At 48.0% G+C, this 19,047-nt stretch overlaps 1 protein-coding gene across 3 annotated transcripts in view; it reads right to left on the reverse strand.

Moving 5' to 3' along the window:
- The window catches only part of LOC143804858 (nuclear pore glycoprotein p62-like), a 111,192-nt gene that overhangs the window by 68,326 nt on the left and 23,819 nt on the right, over positions 1 to 19,047 (reverse strand). For all 3 annotated transcript variants that reach the window (XM_077283372.1, XM_077283371.1, XM_077283369.1), the window contains exon 2: positions 14,795 to 15,104. In XM_077283372.1, the coding sequence (XP_077139487.1) occupies positions 14,795 to 15,096 (302 nt within the window). In that variant the 5' untranslated portion in view covers positions 15,097 to 15,104. The remainder of the gene's footprint in view (positions 1 to 14,794; positions 15,105 to 19,047) is intronic.

Consider the following 19,047-nt stretch of genomic DNA (forward strand, 5'->3'; position numbering starts at 1 on the left):
ATTATGTGGTCTTCTACAAGAGAAGAAGATGCTGGTTGAAGACTCACGTCTGCTAATGCCTATCGTGACCAGGGGTCTGGAAGAGGGTAAAACTGAAGAAGAGTGGGCGTTAAGAGCCGAACAAGAGAGTCACCCGGTTGTGGCAGGTGTCTTGTTGGAAAGGACAATGGCAAAACAGGGACCGTCCGTTCCTGAAGAAAGTGAGGATCCACTCTTCAAGTGTGTGATAGATGTACCCGAAGAGGCGCAAGATGCATGTACCGGTGAGGGTGTGCATGAAGCCTCTGAAAAGTCAGTAAAAGCGTATGGTGTGCATTGGGCACTAGAGATGAAACAGTTGGTGGTACTGTCGACTAAGGAAGTCACAGTGAAACGAGGACCTGTCCTGAGGAATACGCGTTTACGGTGCTTACGCATGGAACAGATGGTCCTGTTGAGGAAGGGTGAAGTAACTCGACGTTTGGAGCAAGCCAGCGAAGCTCAAAGTCGCCTGGGCTTGGTGGAATGGCTGATCGCCAAGGAAGAGTTGGAGGCAGTAACTCCTCAGTTAACTCAGTGTTGAGTGACCTAGGTGGGAGACCTGGTAGAGAAAATGTAAAGACATTTGGTAACATAGACAAACTGTGACTTAAGGGCCAAAGCTTAAGGCCTACGTGTTGACCGCTGGGGGCGGGGTAACCCGACAAGGGTATGAGTATGATTTTGAGTGTTGCTCAAAACCGTTTGAGACAGTCTTCTTGACTGGTGGGACAAGAGAGTGTGTGTAACCTGTCTCGAGAGTCCAGGTGTTTGTCAGGTGTTCAACCCTACGGGTGTGAACAGAGGGGGAGGATATGTGATATATGTGATGGTGTAGTGACCCCTGTGGTAGCTGGGGGGCGCTTTGTGCGCTCTGTGAGATATGCATGGAAGCGTATCTGTTGTGGTGATATTCATGGTGTACCTGTAATCGGCAGTGTTATGAATGGCCGATGTGTGTCGCGGAAGGAGTCTGCGTAGTAAGTCAGATGTATTGTGGTTATGCTGGGACCTGTAGTCCCTCAAGAGTTTTGTTGCAATGTGTATAGTTAAGTTTGGGTGACTTACTAGGCTAGTCATGAGAGACGGGAGGGTCAGACTAGCCACACATCCACACACCCATCCAGGGGTGTGGTTTCAGGTATATAATGTGACCAGGTTGTGGGTCACATGGGAGGCGTGTCCGGCAGGTCCTGTGTGAAACCTGTGTGGTTCCTGTGTATGGACCTGGCCGGGGGGATTGTCCTAGGAATGACTAGGGTCCCGGGGATTGTCCTAGGAATGACTAGGGTCCTGAACAACGCTGACCGGTGGGACCGTCCTAGGAATGACTAGGGTCCCGGGGACTGTCCTAGGAATGACTAGGGTCCCGAAGATGCAGGACCGTCCTAGGAATGACTAGGGTCCTGAATGCTGCTGGATTGGCCTGGGAATGACCAGGGTCCTGCAAGCACCAGAGAACGAGGTGAAGGTGCTGGATTGTCCTAGGAACGACTAGGGTCCGGAGAGCACCTGAGAACATGGACTAGGCCACCGGCGTGATCCTGGTAACCTAAGGTAACAGGTGGAGGACGGGGTCCAGGACCTAAGCTGATAGGTGGAGGACGGGGTCCAGGACCTAAGCTGACAGGCGGAGGACGGGGTCCAGGACCTGTTGTGACAGGTGGAGGACGGGGTCCAGGGCCTAAGCTGATAGGTGGAGGACGGGGTCCAGGACCTAAGCTAACAGGTGGAGGACGGGGTCCAGGATCTGTGGGTACGAGGTGAGCACCAGGATCTGCTGGGCCGGTGTCTGTTACTGTGTGGGGAAGCTGGAGTCCTTCGGTGAGGTCTGGACTGACTACTGTATGCCGGACAGGCGAGTTGGTGATCCCCGTTAGGCAGCTTACCCGGAAGAGGGTTGACAGAGTGTGGGGAAGCTGGAGTCCTTCGGTGAGGTCTGGACTGACTACTGTGTATTGACCAGGCGAGTTGGTGATCCCCGTTAGGCAGCTTACCCAAAGGCTGTTGGAAGAGTCGGCAAGGGGGGCAGGAGCTCCCGTCAGGTACCAAAGAGACTGTTGGTGCCTGTTGTGTTCTATGTAATGAACTGTGTTTAAACCCGGTTTACGTGGCTTAATAAACCGTATGAACTGTTTTGATATAAAAACCCATGCTGTGTGCTTAAATATCGCGGCTAAGCGAGTGTCCCCCAACACTCTCAGTAAGAGAAACCTTACAGAACATACCGAGAAGACAGCCATACCAAATCCCCAACACGAAGTCTGGGACCCACACCGTGACGGCGGTTGGCAAAGCGCTGAGCCTTCTCCTGTGACAACTTCAAATTGTCCACCACATGGTTCCAAATCTGCTGCAACCTTTCCACCACAGAATCCACCCCAGGACAGTCAGAAGGCTCAACCTGACCCGAGGAAAAACGAGGATGGAAACCAGAATTGCAGAAAAAAGGCGAAACCAAAGTAGCAGAACTAGCCCGATTATTAAGGGCAAACTCGGCCAATGGCAAAAAAGTCACCCAATCATCCTGATCAGCAGAAACAAAACATCTTAAATAAGTTTCCAAGGTCTGATTAGCTCGCTCGGTTTGGCTATTCGTCTGAGGATGGAAGGCCGACGAAAAAGACAAATCAATGCCCATCTTAGCACAAAAGATCCGCCAAAATCTGGACACAAACTGGGATCCTCTGTCAGACACAATATTTTCAGGGATGCCGTGCAAGCGAACCACATTCTGAAAAATTAGAGGAACCAAATCGGAGGAGGAAGGCAACTTAGGCAAGGGCACCAAATGGACCATTTTGGAAAAACGATCACACACCACCCAGATGACAGACATTCTCTGAGAGACTGGAAGATCCGAAATAAAATCCATGGAAATGTGCGTCCAAGGCCTCTTCGGGACAGGCAAAGGCAAAAGCAAACCGCTGGCATGAGAACAGCAAGGCTTAGCCCGAGCACAAATCCCACAGGACTGCACAAAGGAACGCACATCCCGCGACAAGGAAGGCCACCAGAAGGACCTAGCCACCAAATCTCTGGTACCAAAAATCCCAGGATGGCCTGCCAACACCGAAGAATGAACCTCGGAAATAACTCTGCTGGTCCATCTATCTGGGACAAACAGTCTCTCTGGTGGGCAACGGTCAGGTCTATCCGCCTGAAATTTCTGCAGCACTCGTCGCAAATCTGGGGAAATGGCAGACAAAATCACTCCCTCTCTGAGGATACCAGCCGGCTCTGAAACTCCCGGAGAGTCAGGCATAAAACTCCTAGAAAGAGCATCAGCCTTCACGTTCTTCGAACCAGGCAGGTACGAGACCACGAAATCGAAACGGGAGAAAAACAACGACCAACGAGCCTGTCTAGGATTCAGCCGCTTGGCAGACTCGAGATAAATCAGATTTTTGTGATCAGTCAAGACCACCACACGATGTTTAGCTCCCTCGAGCCAATGTCGCCACTCCTCATATGCCCACTTCATAGCCAACAACTCCCGATTACCAACATCATAATTCCGCTCGGCAGGCGAAAACTTTCTTGAAAATAAAGCACAAGGTTTCATCACAGAGCAATCAGAGCTTCTCTGCAACAAAACAGCCCCTGCTCCAATCTCAGAAGCATCAACCTCGACCTGAAAAGGAAGAGAGACATCAGGCTGACACAAAACTGGAGCCGAAGAAAACCGGCGCTTCAGCTCCCGAAAGGCTTCCACGGCCGCAGGAGACCAATTAGTCACATCAGAACCCTTCTTGGTCAAATCCGTCAAGGGTTTAACCACGCCAGAAAAATTAGCAATGAAGCGACGGTAAAAATTAGCAAAACCCAAGAACTTCTGAAGACTCTTAACAGATGTAGGCTGAGTCCAGTCATGAATAGCCTGGACCTTGACTGGGTCCATCTCAATAGTAGAAGGAGAAAAAATAAAACCCAAAAAGGAAACCTTCTGTACTCCGAAGAGACATTTTGAGCCCTTCACAAATAAGGCATTAGCACGCAGGACCTGAAATACCATCCTGACCTGCTTCACATGGGACTCCCAGTCCTCAGAAAAGACCAAAATGTCATCCAGATACACAATCATAAATTTATCTAGATATTCTCGGAAGATGTCATGCATGAAGGACTGGAACACAGAGGGAGCATTAGAGAGTCCAAAAGGCATCACCAAGTACTCAAAATGGCCTTCGGGCGTATTAAATGCTGTTTTCCATTCATCCCCCTGCTTAATACGCACAAGGTTATACGCACCACGAAGATCTATCTTGGTGAACCAACTGGACCCCTTAATTCGAGCAAACAGATCAGATAATAATGGCAAAGGATACTGAAATTTGACCGTGATTTTATTTAGAAGACGATAATCTATACAAGGTCTCAGAACCATCCTTTTTGGCCACAAAAAAGAATCCTGCACCAAGAGGGGAGGAGGACGGGCGAATAGGTCCCTTCTCTAAAGACTCCTTTATATAACTCCGCATCGCGGCATGTTCTGGTACAGACAAATTAAAAAGTCGTCCCTTAGGGAACTTACTACCAGGAATCAAATTTATAGCACAATCACAATCCCTGTGAGGAGGCAGGGCACCGGATCTGGGCTCATCAAATACATCCTGGTAGTCCGACAAAAACTCAGGGACCTCAGAAGGAGTGGAAGAAGCAATTGACACCAAAGGAGCATCGCCATGAATCCCCTGGCAACCCCAACTTGAAACAGACATAGCTTTCCAATCCAGAACTGGATTATGAGCCTGCAGCCATGGTAGACCCAAAACGACAACATCATGCAAATTATGCAGCACAAGAAAGCAAATCACCTCCTGATGTACAGGAGTCATGCACATGGTCACTTGAGTCCAATACTGAGGCTTATTCTCAGCCAATGGTGTAGCATCAATTCCCCTCAGTGGAATAGGGAATTCTAAAGGCTCCAGAACAAAACCACAGCGCCTGGCAAACGACAAATCCATCAGGTTCACGGCAGCACCCGAATCCACAAAAGCAATAACCGAGTAGGATGACAAAGAACAAATTAAAGTAACAGACAAAATGAATTTAGGCTGTATAGTACCAATGGTGACAGATTTAGCGATCTTTTTTACGCGCTTAGAGCATGCTGAGATAACATGAGTTGAATCACCACAGTAAAAGCACAACCCATTTTGACGTCTATGATTTTGCCGCTCAATTCTGGTCAGAATTCGGTCACATTGCATAGACTCAGGTCTCTGTTCAGAAAACACCGCCAGATGGTGCGCAGATTTGCGCTCCCGCAAACGCCGATCAATCTGAATGGCCAAAGCCATTGAGTCATTCAGACTTGCAGGCGTGGGGAACCCCACCATAACATTCTTAATGGCTTCAGAAAGACCTTCTCTGAAATTTGCAGCCAGGGCACACTCATTCCATTGAGTAAGCACCGACCATTTCCGAAATTTTTGACAATACACCTCAGCTTCATCCTGGCCCTGAGAGAGAGCCAGCAAGGCCTTTTCTGCCTGGTTCTCAAGATTAGGTTCCTCATAAAGCAAACCAAGCGCCAGAAAAAACGCATCCACATTCAGCAATGCAGGATCTCCTGGCGCCAGGGAGAAAGCCCAATCCTGAGGGTCGCCACGTAACAGGGAGATAACAATTCTAACTTGCTGAGCGGAATCACCAGAGGAACGAGGTCTCAAAGAAAGAAATAATTTACAATTATTCTTAAAATTCAGAAACCTAGATCTATCTCCAGAAAACAACTCAGGAATAGGTACTTTTGGCTCAGACATAGGACTGTGAACAACAAAATCCTGAATGCTTTGCACCCTTGCAGCAAGATGATCCACACTAGAAGTCAGACTCTGAATATCCATGTCTGCAGCTGAACTCAAAGCCACCCAGGGATTAAGGGGATGAGAGAAGCTGGACAGACTGCAGCAAAGGGAGAGGAAAAAAAAAAAAATTGTACTCAGGACTTCTCTTATCCCACTTCTGCGATGCATTAAACACTTTTTGGCCTGCTGTACTGTTATGATCCTGGTGGTAGGATCTCAAACTGACCTGACAAATATACCCTGAGTATATAGGACAAGTTCTGGGGATGTGGAAGCTATACTGACCGCAATCCTGATCCTATCCAAACACACTAAAGGCAGCTGTGGAACGTTACCTGAAAACCTAGATGTCTCGTCACAGCCTGAGAAACTGACTACCCCTAGAAAGAAAGCAAAGACCTCACTTGCCTCAGAGAAATATACCCCAAAGTTTTAGATAGCCCCCCACAAATAATAACGGTGAGTCAAGGGGAAAACACAAACGTAGAGATGAAACAGATTTAGCAAATGAGGCCCGCTAATACTAGATAGGCAGAAAATAGATAGGTGTCTGTGCGGTCAGTACAAAAACTATCAATAGTAAACCACGCAGAGAATACAAGAACCCCCACACCGACTCACGATGTGAGGGGCGCACTCTGCACCCCAGAACTAACCAGCAAGCAAAAAATCACATAAAAGCAAGCTGGGCTGAACTCATAATATTATGAGAAACGTTTTCAAGGAAATCATGAGAAACTGAACAAGCAAACTTAGCTTCTCATAGCAGAAGACTGGTCACAAGGAATATTCAGGAGGACACAGGATCAGGACTGAATACACCGACAGCAGGCAAACACTGAAAGTCCAGGAGAGCTAAATAGGAAACCAGCTAACAGATAACGAGACAGCTGATCCGCCTCAGACCTGTAGAAAGACACAAAGAGCCACCAGAGGGAGCCCAAAGACAGCACTCACACAGTACCACTTGTGACCACAAGAGGGAGCCCAAAAACAGAGTTCACAACACGGTACCTGATGAGGACTGTATGGACTATGAGCGGATCAAATAAGTGATCTTGGCCCGGTATGCGCTGACACCAGAGGCATACCGCCAAAAGTTCCGCGGACTTATAAAACGAGTAACCGATACCCACGCTGAATGGGCCTGTAAATTACGGCGGTCACTGCTACAGTGGGTACAAGGGAGCCAAGCAACCACTAAGGAGGACGTCCTCCAGCTCTTCTTGTTAGAATGATTCTTTAATGGACTAACCCCCGAAACACAGGAATGGCTTCGGGACAGGCGGCCAATGACTCTTGAGGAAGCCGCTCGTCTGGCCGATGAACATCATGACGCCAGGAGGCCTCAGTTGTCTGGATCAAAGATCGTCACTAAGGGTCCGCCCATGGACCTGGAGGGCCCCAAACCACCGAAGATTGTAGGGGGACCAGCTAGAAACCTGGCCTACCACAGTTCCCCTGGGGTGCGATGCCACACCTGCCGTCAGCTGGGCCACCTGCAAAGACAATGTCCCAACCGGACTCAGCATACCCAGTGGCCAAAGGCAGGAACAGCTACCCTCAGCCGGGCCGCTGTACACTGCTATCAAGGCGAAGCTGACCCGGCATTGGGGGCTACAACTAACCAAGGGGTGGAAGAAATGGAGGAAGTGCTGCATGAAGTAGACCCCGTGCGGGCAGCCCGGGCAGATAATCGACAACAGCATAGACAGGTCGTGTGGGTTAATGGGAAACGCATGCAGGGACTAAGAGATTCCGGAGCAACTTTGACCCTTGTGAAGCCTCATCTCGTCCGGTACCAAGAGAAGATGGACCAGACAGTGGCAGTCCGTGTAGCAGGGGGAGCCATACATCGACTGCCCACTGCCAGGATTCACCTGAAATGGGGAGTTGGGGATGGCCTTGTTGAGGTCGGTTTGATGGAGGATTTGCCTGCAGACGTCTTGCTGGGAAATGACTTGGGGCCCATGTTGTCTGCCTTCTCGGTTGCCCCTCTGGCTGAGACATATCCTGTGACCACCCGGAGACAAGCTCGAGCTGCGGAGGCGGAATCACAGTCAGAGGAGGCCCAGGTAAGACATCCCAGCCCTACACGTATTCCCATAGCCAGACACATTTCTTGGGCCACCCCAGATGAATTTAAGAGGGAGTTACTTGAGGATCCTTCATTGGAGGGATATCGTGGGAAGGCACAGGAGGGGAGAGGGGTACTGGAAGGGGAACAATTTATATGGAAGCAGGGACTCCTCTACCGGATCACAGAGCAGCACCACACAGGGGCGAGCCCCACTATAAAACGACAGCAGGTAGTTCCCAAGAAGTATAGGCAGGAGTTACTGCGAATCTATCATGACATACCCTTGGCCGGGCACTTCGGCGTTTGTCGCACCAGGCATCGTCTGACACAAAACTTCTTTTGGCCGGGGGAAACCTATGATGTTCGTCAGTACTGCCAGACCTGTGACAGTTGCCAGCGCATTGGCAAGAGGGGAGATCGATGCAAGGCCAAATTACACCCCCTCCCCATTGTGGAGGAACCATTTAGCCGAGTAGCGGTCGATCTGATAGGGCCGTTAGCCAAACCCAGTAAGTCAGGGAAAAGGTATATATTGACAGTGGTAGATTATGCCACACGGTATCCAGAGGCGGTTGCGTTACCTAACATACTGGCAGAGACGGTGGCGGCTGCCCTGCTCCAGGTTTTCTCACGGGTGGGATTTCCCTGGGAGATTATCTCGGACCAGGGTACCCAGTTTACAGCAGAGGTGACCAACCAACTGTGGAAGCTGTGCGGCGTAAAGTCCATTAGAAGCGCCCCGTACCACCCGCAAACCAATGGGTTGTGTGAACCCTTTAACGGGACATTAAAACAACTCATTGGGACTTTTACCAGGACCTACAGGAACTGGGAGATATTCTTGCCTCACCTCCTGTTTGCCTATCGGGAGGAGCCCCAAGAATCCACGGGGTTCTCCCCGTTCGAACTGGTATACGGGAGACGGGTAAGGGGACCCCTAGACTTAGTGCTAGAACACTGGGAAGGGGAGGGCACCATAGAAGGGGTACCTATTGTACCCTATGTGCTGGAATACCGGGACCGCCTACAGGAGCTGACCCAGGCTGTACGTGGGAACCTGCAGGTGGCCCAACGGCGCCAGCGCGTATGGTACGATCGGAGGGCCAGAGAACGCACCTTTGAGATTGGACAGAAGGTCCTGGTGTTAGAACCCACTAGGCAGAACAAGTTCCAAGCTGCATGGCAGGGGCCCCTACCAGGTAGTGGGGAAAATAGCCGACACCACCTATAATGTCGCAGATTGTGACGACCCCAGGGTTATCCGCATGTTCCACGTGAACATGCTGAAGCCCTACCAGGAGCGCCCTGAAGGGGTAGTGGCCATCTGTGCACCTGAAGCAGAGGATGTAGCCGGACTCCCCTTGCCTGATGTCTTAGGGAAGAGGACTCAGTTTAAAACATGGGACCAGGTACATTTGGGTGAAGACCTAGGTCCCCGGGAGAGACAGCAGGCGGAGGCGTTGTTGAGGCAGCGACAGAGGATGTTTTCGGGGAGACCAGGGTACACTCGCCTGGCACAACACAAGGTTGAGACCCAGGATCAGACCCCCCTGCGACAACCCCCCTTCCGCGTCCCTGAGTCTGTACGAGAAGGGATGTGACAAGAGATACAAGAGATGTTGCGTTTAGGGGTCATTGAAGAGTCAGATAGTCCCTGGGCATCCCCCGTAGTGTTAGTTCCCAAGAAGGATGGGACTACACGGTCTTGTGTAGACTATCGTAAGCGCAATGAAAAAACGGTGACGGATGCGTATCCCATGCCGCGCGTGGATGAGCTGTTAGACCGGCTGGCGGGGGCAAAGTATTTGACCACCATCGATCTATGCAAAGGCTACTGGCAGATTCCCCTTAGTCCTGACGCTATTCCCAAGTCTGCATTTGTCACCCCGTTCGGCTTATTCCAGTTTCGAGTTATGCCATTCGGGATGAAGAATGCCCCTGCGACCTTCCAGAGGCTGGCTGTCCGGCTTCTGGATGGTCTCCAGGACTATGCGTGTGCCTACCTGGATGACATCGCCATCTACAGCGCGACATGGGAAGAGCATCTAAATCACCTAGAGACAGTATTAGACGGGATCCACAAGGCCGGAATCACCCTGAACCCAAACAAGTGTCACGTGGGCAAAGCGGAGGTTCAGTATTTAGGACATTGGGTGGGAAGTGGGAAACAGCGACCAGAACCAGCCAAGATTGAGGCCATAGCCAAATGACTCACCCCACGCACTAAAACCCAGGTCATGGCGTTTCTAGGGACAGCGGGGTATTACAGGAAATTCGTCCCCAATTACAGCAGTGTAGCCAAGCCCCTCACTGATCTGACCCGTAAGAACCAACTCCGCCAGGTAACCTGGACCCCAGAGTGTGAGGAAGCCTTCCGCCAGCTAAAGGACGCCCTCACCAATACCCCTGTATTGGCCGCACCCGATCCAACTAAACGTTTCCTTGTTCACACAGACGATTCTATGTTTGCATTGGGGTCAGTACTGAGCCAAGTCGGGCCGGACGGCCAAGAACACCCGGTAGCTTACCCGAGTCGGAAACTACTGCCCCGTGAAGTAAGCTATGCAGCCATCGAGAAGGAGTGCCTGGCAGTAGTATGGGCACTCAAAAAGTTACAACCATATGTGTATGGACGACAGTTTGCCCTCCTAACGGACCATAATCCCCTAGTCTGGCTTAATCGGGTCTCCGGAGACAACGCCAGATTACTGCGGTGGAGTTTAGCCCTACAACCTCTGGACTTCACCATCCACTACCAATGCCAGAAGCCTCGCCAACAAAATGGATGAATTAGAACTAATGTTGTTGGAGCATAATTATGACATGGTGGGGATATCTGAGACGTGGCTGGATGAGAGCCATGACTGGGCTGTTAACTTGCAGGGCTATAGCCTGTTCAGAAATGACCGTACAGATAAGCGAGGGGGAGGGGTGTGTCTATATGTAAAATCTTCCTTAAAACCCATCCTGCGTGATAATATAGGTGAATTTAATGAAAATGTAGAGTCCCTGTGGGTGGAGATAAGGGGAGGGGGAAAAAATAATAAATTACTGATAGGGGTTTGTTATAAATCTCCAAAACTAATGGAAGCAATGGAGAATATCCTCATAAAGCAAATAGATGAAGCTGCGACTCAAGGAGAAGTCATTATTATGGGGGACTTCAACTACCCTGAAATAGATTGGGGAACAGAAACCTGCAGTTCCAGCAAAGGTAATCGGTTTTTGACAACTATGAGAGACAATTACCTTTCACAACTGGTTCAGGACCCAACAAGGAGGGGGGCACTGCTAGACCTAATATTAACCAACAGGCCAGACCGCATATCAAATATAAGGGTTGGGGGTCACTTGGGGAATAGTGATCACAAAATAATAAGTTTTCATGTAACCTTTAATAAGATGGGTAGTAGGGGGGTGACAAGGACACTAAACTTCAGGAGGGCAAATTTCCAACGGATGAGAGAGGATCTTGGTGCAATTAACTGGGACGATATCCTGAGACACAAAAATACACAAAGAAAATGGGAGACATTTATTAGCATCCTGGATAGGACCTGTGCACAGTATATACCGTATGGGAATAAACATACTAGAAATAGGAGGAAACCAATATGGCTAAATAGAGCTGTAAGGGGCGCAATAAGGGACAAAAAGAAAGCATTTAGAGAATTAAAGGAAGTAGGTAGTGAGGAGGCATTAAATAAATACAGAAAATTAAATAAATTCTGTAAAAAGCAAATCAAGGCAGCAAAGATTGAGACAGAGAGACTCATTGCCAGAGAGAGTAAAAATAATCCCAAAATATTCTTTAACTATATAAATAGTAAGAAACTAAAAAATGACAGTGTTGGCCCCCTTAAAAATAGTCTGGGTGAAATGGTGGATGAGGATGAGGAAAAAGCCAATACGCTAAATGACTTTTTTTCATCAGTATTTACAAAAGAAAATCCCATGGCAGACAAAATGACTAGTGATAAAAATTCCCCATTAAATGTCCCCTGCTTAACCCAGCAGGAAGTACAGCGGCGTCTAAAAAGAACTAAAATTGACAAATCTCCGGGCCCGGATGGGATACACCCCCGAGTACTGCAGGAACTAAGTACAGTCATTGATAGACCATTATTTTTAATCTTTAAAGACTCCATAATAACAGGGTCTGTACCACAGGACTGGCGTATAGCAAATGTGGTGCCAATATTCAAAAAAGGGGCAAAAACTGAACTCGGTAATTATAGGCCAGTAAGCTTAACCTCTACTGTGGGTAAAATCCTGGAGGGCATTCTAAGGGATGCTATGCTGGAGTATCTGAAGAGGAATAACCTCATGACCCAGTATCAGCACGGGTTTACTAGGGACCGTTCATGTCAGACTAATTTGATCAGCTTCTATGAAGAGGTAAGTTCCGGACTGGACCAAGGGAACCCAGTGGACGTAGTATATATGGACTTTTCCAAAGCTTTTGATACGGTGCCACACAAAAGGTTGTTACATAAAATGAGAGTAATGGGGATAGGGGAAAATATGTGTAAGTGGGTTGAGAGCTGGCTCAGGGATAGGAAACAAAGGGTGGTTATTAATGGAGCACACTCGGACTGGGTCACGGTTAGCAGTGGGGTACCACAGGGGTCAGTATTGGGCCCTCTTCTTTTTAACATATTTATTAATGACCTTGTAGGGGGCATTCAGAGTAGAATTTCAATATTTGCAGATGACACTAAACTCTGCAGGGTAATCAATACAGGGGAGGACAATTTTATATTACAGGATGATTTATGTAAACTAGAAGCTTGGGCTGATAAATGGCAAATGAGCTTTACTGGGGATAAATGTAAGGTCATGCACTTGGGTAGAAGTAATAAGATGTATAACTATGTGCTTAATTCTAAAACTCTGGGCAAAACCGTCAATGAAAAAGACCTGGGTGTATGGGTGGATGACAAACTCATATTCAGTGGCCAGTGTCAGGCAGCTGCTACAAAGGCAAATAAAATAATGGGATGTATTAAAAGAGGCATAGATGCTCATGAGGAGAACATAATTTTACCTCTATACAAGTCACTAGTTCGACCACACTTAGAATACTGTGCACAGTTCTGGTCTCCGATGTATAAGGAAGACATAGCTGAACTAGAGCGGGTGCAGAGAAGAGCGACCAAGGTTATTAGAGGACTGGGGGGTGTGCAATACCAAGATAGGTTATTACACTTGGGGCTATTTAGTTTGGAAAAACGAAGACTAAGGGGTGATCTTATTTTAATGTATAAATATATGAGGGGACAGTACAAAGACCTTTCTGATGATCTTTTTAATCATAGACCTGAGACAGGGACAAGGGGGCATCCTCTACGTCTGGAGGAAAGAAGGTTTAAGCATAATAACAAACGCGGATTCTTTACTGTAAGAGCAGTGAGACTATGGAACTCTCTGCCGTATGATGTTGTAATGAGTGATTCATTAATTAAATTTAAGAGGGGACTGGATACCTTTCTGGAAAAGTATAATGTTACAGGGTATATACACTAGATTCCTTGATAAGGCGTTGATCCAGGGAACTAGTCTGATTGCCGTATGTGGAGTCGGGAAGGAATTTTTTTCCCCATGGTGGAGTTACTCTTTGCCACATGGGGTTTCTTTGCCTTCCCCTGGATCAACATGTTAGGGCATGTTAGGTTAGGCTATGGGTTGAACTAGATGGACTTACAGTCTTCCTTCAACCTTAATAACTATGTAACTATGTACAGACCCGGCAAACAAAATGGTAACGCCGATGGACTAAGTCGACAAACGGAACTTCTACCAACCCCATAAACTTCGGTCATCCCCAAACCGATCCGTTAAGGATCAGACTGTGTATGCCGATCGCATCACTGAAAGGCGGAGCCGTGTTACAGAACCCCCCAGCACCCAGACTATGTTATGCAGTTATTTGTATATATAATAGGTTCCATGTGAGCTATATGTCCCTAATGCATCAGCCCACAGGCTGCGCCCCCTGGGCAGAGGAGACAAGATATCCCCCTTATGACCTCCCCCACATTTGTAATTCCCACAGTAAATATCAGCAGGCTCCGGCCCCCTGCGGCTATTGTAATGTATGTCTGGCCTGCCGGTTTTGAATGGACCTTCCCTCTGTATCTGTTGTTACATATATTCTGTGTTCTGTGAATAAAGTGTTGTGAGACTGGAAATACGTGGAGAAGCAGTCAGCTTTTATATGCTCTCATGTAATCAAGGGATTCCAGCCAGCGTCCTTCATTCAGACTCCAGCCAATGCAAAGTGGACCTCCTGAAACACGGGGTGGTACTGAAAGAGGTACCCCAGCTTGGTAGACCCCGTTACAGTAACAACAAGAGTGGTGTGGGGAGAAGCTGTTCATGAGTGGCACCGGACTAATCAGGCCTCTCTGTAGTCTCTGGCCGGGATGATTTTTATGGGGGTACTAGAGCCTCTTCTGTGTAAACACGTGCTGACAAATTCCCTTTAGACTCATTATCACGTCAACCAAAAAGAGGCAATACCAGGCTGTGCAGCACCTGAAGGAGCAAGCTGCAAAACACTCTCTCTCCTGACAGCCTAGGTGAGTCCTGCTGGAGCTTATGCTGCCTCCTATAAAGGTTACTGCATCGACAGATACCATTGATGTGTATGGAGGCATTTACATGGTAGTATACATGGAAGGGGATGCCTACAGTGTTATTATGGTAGCTGGGGGCCTGACGGAGACCCCACATCTGCCATAAGGATATGCCACTTCATAGGAGATGTGTATAATCCACAGGTAATCCTATAACATTGCTGTAGATTGTACGAGTGATGAAGGTCTGCACTCTGATGTAAGTGACATGACAGTATGGACTATGGAGGAAGGTTTCTTACCCTATGGTCAGACCTCCTGCAGGTGTAGTCGATGGTGTCTGGGCACCAAAATAGAAACCGGCTGTTGGCGCAGCTGAAAGAGGCTGTGTGAAGAAAGAAAAGGGAGTGCCGGCCTGATTTGTTGGCGCTACCGTAGAAGCAGGAGTTTGTGTTGCCGTACCGAAAGAAAAGCCTGTAGATGGCGCAGTTGGTGTCGCAGCTCCGACAAATGAAAAGCCGCCACCTCCTGTCGATGCCGTCGTTTTCGGAGTGCCAAATGTGAAGCCGCCAAATGGACTCGTCCACAAGTTAAAGCTGCTCATTTTTTATCCTGACGAGGAAAAGACAGAAACGTTACAGCAGATTATTCTCATTACTGCATCTAAAAAAGCAATTTACAAGATAATATATTCCAGAGACAAAAGCGGCAGCAATCCCCCCGAGAACAGAGGTTTGTGCCCCAGCACCCTATAGACAGGAGCGGCAGCAATCCCCCCGAGAACAGAGGCTTGTGCCCCTGCGCCCTATAGACAGGAGCGGCAGCAATCCCCCCGAGAACAGAGGTTTGTGCCCCAGCACCCTATAGAAAGGAGCAGCAGCAATCCCCCCGAGAACAGAGGCTTGTGCCCCTGCACCCTATAGACAGGAGCGGCAGCAATCCCCCCGAGAACAGAGGTTTGTGCCCCAGCACCCTATAGACAGGAGCAGCAGCAATCCCCACGAGAACAGAGGCTTGTGCCCCTGCGCCCTATAGACAATAGCGGCAGCAATCCCCCCGAGAACAGAGGCTTGTGCCCCTGCACCCTATGTGGAAGACGCACCAACATGGCAAAAGTGAGGATATATTCAGAGTGCTGTCACTGCGGCTCAGCTTTAACACTTTAATGACCAGGCCTAATTTGGCATTAAAGGGGGGACTGTATCCCCCCTAACTACACTATGTTCCAAATTATTATGCAAATGACGTTTTTCTCAGATTTTCCTAAATGGTCGGTGTAAATGACAGTCAGTCTAATAAAAGTCATCACCCGTTAGAGTATACATCGAATTTTATTGAAGAAACCTCCCAATTATAACAGTATAATCTCCAAAATGAATAAACACTCAAAATGCACTGTTCCAAATTATTAGGCACAGTAGAATTTCTAGACACTTGATATGTTTTAAAGAAATTAAAATGCTCATTTGTTGAATTTTCAGCATTAGGAGGTCACATTTACTGAACCAAAAAGCTATTTAACTCCAAAACATCCTAACAGGCCAAGTTACATGTTAACATAGGAACCCTTCTTTGATATCACCTTCACAATTCTTGCATCCATTGAACTAGTGAGTTTTTGGAGAGTTTCTGCTTGTATTTCTTTGCATGAACTCAGAATAGCCTCCCAGAGCAGCTGTTTGATGTGAACTGCCTCCCACCCTCATAGATCTTTTGCTTTATGATACTCCAAAGGTTCTCTATAGGGTTGATGTCAGGGGAAGATGGTGGCTACACCATGAGTTTATCTCCTTTTATGCCCATAGCAGCCAATGACTCAGAGGTATTCTTTGCAGCATGACATGGTGCATTGTCATGCATGAAGATGATTTAGCTCCTGAAGGCACGTTTCTGCTTTTTATACCATGGAAGAAAGTTGTCAGTCAGAAACTATATACTTTGCAGAGGTCATTTTCACACTATCAGGAACCTTTAAGGGCCCTACCAGCTGTTTCCCCATGATTCTGGACCAAAACATGACTCCTCCACCTCCTTGCTGATGTCGCAGCCATGTTGGGACATGGTGGCCATCCGCCAACCATCTACTACTCCATCCATCTGGACCATACAGGGTTACTCGACACTCATCAGTAAACAAGACTGTTTGAAAACGGTAATTAGTCTTACCGGTAATTGTATTTCCAGGAATCCATCCTGACAGCACCATTGGAGGACGTCCTTCTTACCCTCAGTGGGACAGGAGCAACAAGCGGTTAAAAGGACCCTCCCCACTCCACCCACCAGTGATTTTCTAAGTACCACATCTGGATGGATGCAAAAAGAGAGTTTATTAACAGTCATATACAAATGTTACATCACATTAGTCAATAGTATAAACTTGCAGTGGGAGGGAACTAATAGTGCTGTCAGGATGGATTCCTGGAAATACAATTACCGGTAAGACTAATTGCTGTTTTCCAGTTCACCATCCAGACAGCACCATTGGAGAAATACCAAAGGATGTTAAACTTGGGTGGGACTACTGCATGTAATACTTTTCTACCAAAAGCTAACTGATCTGATGAGACATCTAATTTATAGTGTCTAGCAAAGGTAGAAAGACTGGTCCAAGTCGCCGACCTACAAATTTGCTCAGCTGAGGCTCCCCCCTTCTCCGCCCATGATGTAGAGATAGCTCGGGTTGAATGGGGCTCTAAGAATATCTGGGGGATCTTTCCCTTGGTCTGTATACGCTAGGTTTATCATGGTTTTGATCCACCTAGCAATGGTTGATTTTGCTGCCTTGCAACCTCTAGTTGGACCCCCGTACTGTATGAACAAGTTAGTGTCCCGTCTCCAACCTTCCGTTGCCCCCAGGTATTTTAGAACAGTCTCCCTAACGTCAAGGTTATGGTAGACCCCTTCCTTCATGTTTCTAGGGTGTTGGCAGAATGAGGGAAGGATTATCTCCTGATTTATATTTGTTGAGGACACTACCTTGGGGAGGAAGGCTGGGTTAAATCTTAAGACTATCCTGTCGTCAAAGATCTGAAGATATGGGTCCTGAGTGGAAAGAGCCTGCATCTTCCCCAATCTTTTAGCTGACGTGATGGCAATCAGAAAGGCAGTTTTAAAGGAGAGATTGGCTATGCCCATATCTTCTGATAATAAGTACAGGGTTTTACACAGGGCATTAAGGACCAGGTTTAGGTCCCAAGGAGGAGTTGATTTTCTCACAAGTGGTCTCATTCTCTGCGTGGCCCTGGAAAATCTTGCTATCCAAGGATGGGAAGCTAGTGACGTATCAAAAAAAGACACTAAGCGCTGCAAACTGTACTTTTAAAGTACTAGGCCGGAGGCCCTTCTCAAAACCGGGTTGCAGGAAGTCGAGAATTCTGGGAATGTCAGGTTTTGAAGTATCCACAGAAACCTCTCCCAGAAAGGAACAATACCGCTTCCAGATTTTGTTATAAATCGCTGAAGTCACCGGCTTTCTGCTTGCCTGGAGTGTGGTAATGACTTCTTCTGACAGGCCTCTGGATCTTAGGGTTGGCCGTTCAGGATCCAATCAGACAGGTGAAGAGAGTCTGGGTCTTCGTGGAACACCGGCCCCTGTAGTAGAAGGTCCTGCCTGTTCGGTAATAAGATTGGTCTCTCTGTTGACATTCTGGATAGTAGAGAGAACCAGCTCCTTTTTGGCCACAAAGGAACCACCAGGATTACGGTTGCTCTCTCGTCTCGTATCTTCCTGAGAGTCTTCGGTATCAGAGGAAGAGGTGGAAATGCGTACAGGAGACCTTCTCCCCAATATTGAGACAAGGCGTCTACTGCTGTGGCTCCGTCTAGAGGATTGAGAGAAAAAAATGCTCTGGTCTTTGTATTTGACCTGGTGGCAAAAAGATCCACCTGAGGTGTTCCCCACTTCTGGCACAGACTGCTGAATATTTCTGGGTTCAGTTCCCATTCTCTGGGATGTACAGACGTTCTGCTCAAGAAGTCTGCTACTTGATTCTTGGCGCCTTCCAGGTGAACTGCCGAGATGGATTTGACAGATTTCTCCGCCCATCTGAAAATTTGGTCTGCTGGGTGTTGCAGCAGTGGATGTTTCGGACCTCCTTGGTGTCTTAGAAATGCCACTGCTGTGACATTGTCGGACATTATCCTTACGTGTCTGCCCCTGACCTGTGACTGGGCCTGGTATAACACCTTCCAGATCGCATACAGCTCCCTGAAGTTTGACGACCTTGCGGCAATCTGGGGAGTCCATTCTCCCTGGTAGTATGTCCTTTCTATATGACCGCCCCATCCGAATTGACTGGCGTCTGTGGTAAAGGTAACACAGGGATTGAGGATCCATGGAACTCCCTCTTAGGTTTTTCGGTGTGGTCCACCAGGTTGAGGACCTCTTTACTGATGGAGACACAATCATCTTCTTGTCTAGGGAACTCTGTTTCCTGTTCCAAGATTTCAAAACCTCTTTCTGTAATCCCAGTGAGTGGAATTGGCTCCATTTCACACAGGGTATGCTGTTGTGAATTCTGTTGTGGGTTCTGCTCTTGGGCTCCCTCCGGTGGTT

The sequence above is a fragment of the Ranitomeya variabilis genome, chromosome 2, assembly GCF_051348905.1.
Source record: "Ranitomeya variabilis isolate aRanVar5 chromosome 2, aRanVar5.hap1, whole genome shotgun sequence".
NCBI classification, from domain to species: Eukaryota; Metazoa; Chordata; class Amphibia; order Anura; family Dendrobatidae; genus Ranitomeya; species Ranitomeya variabilis.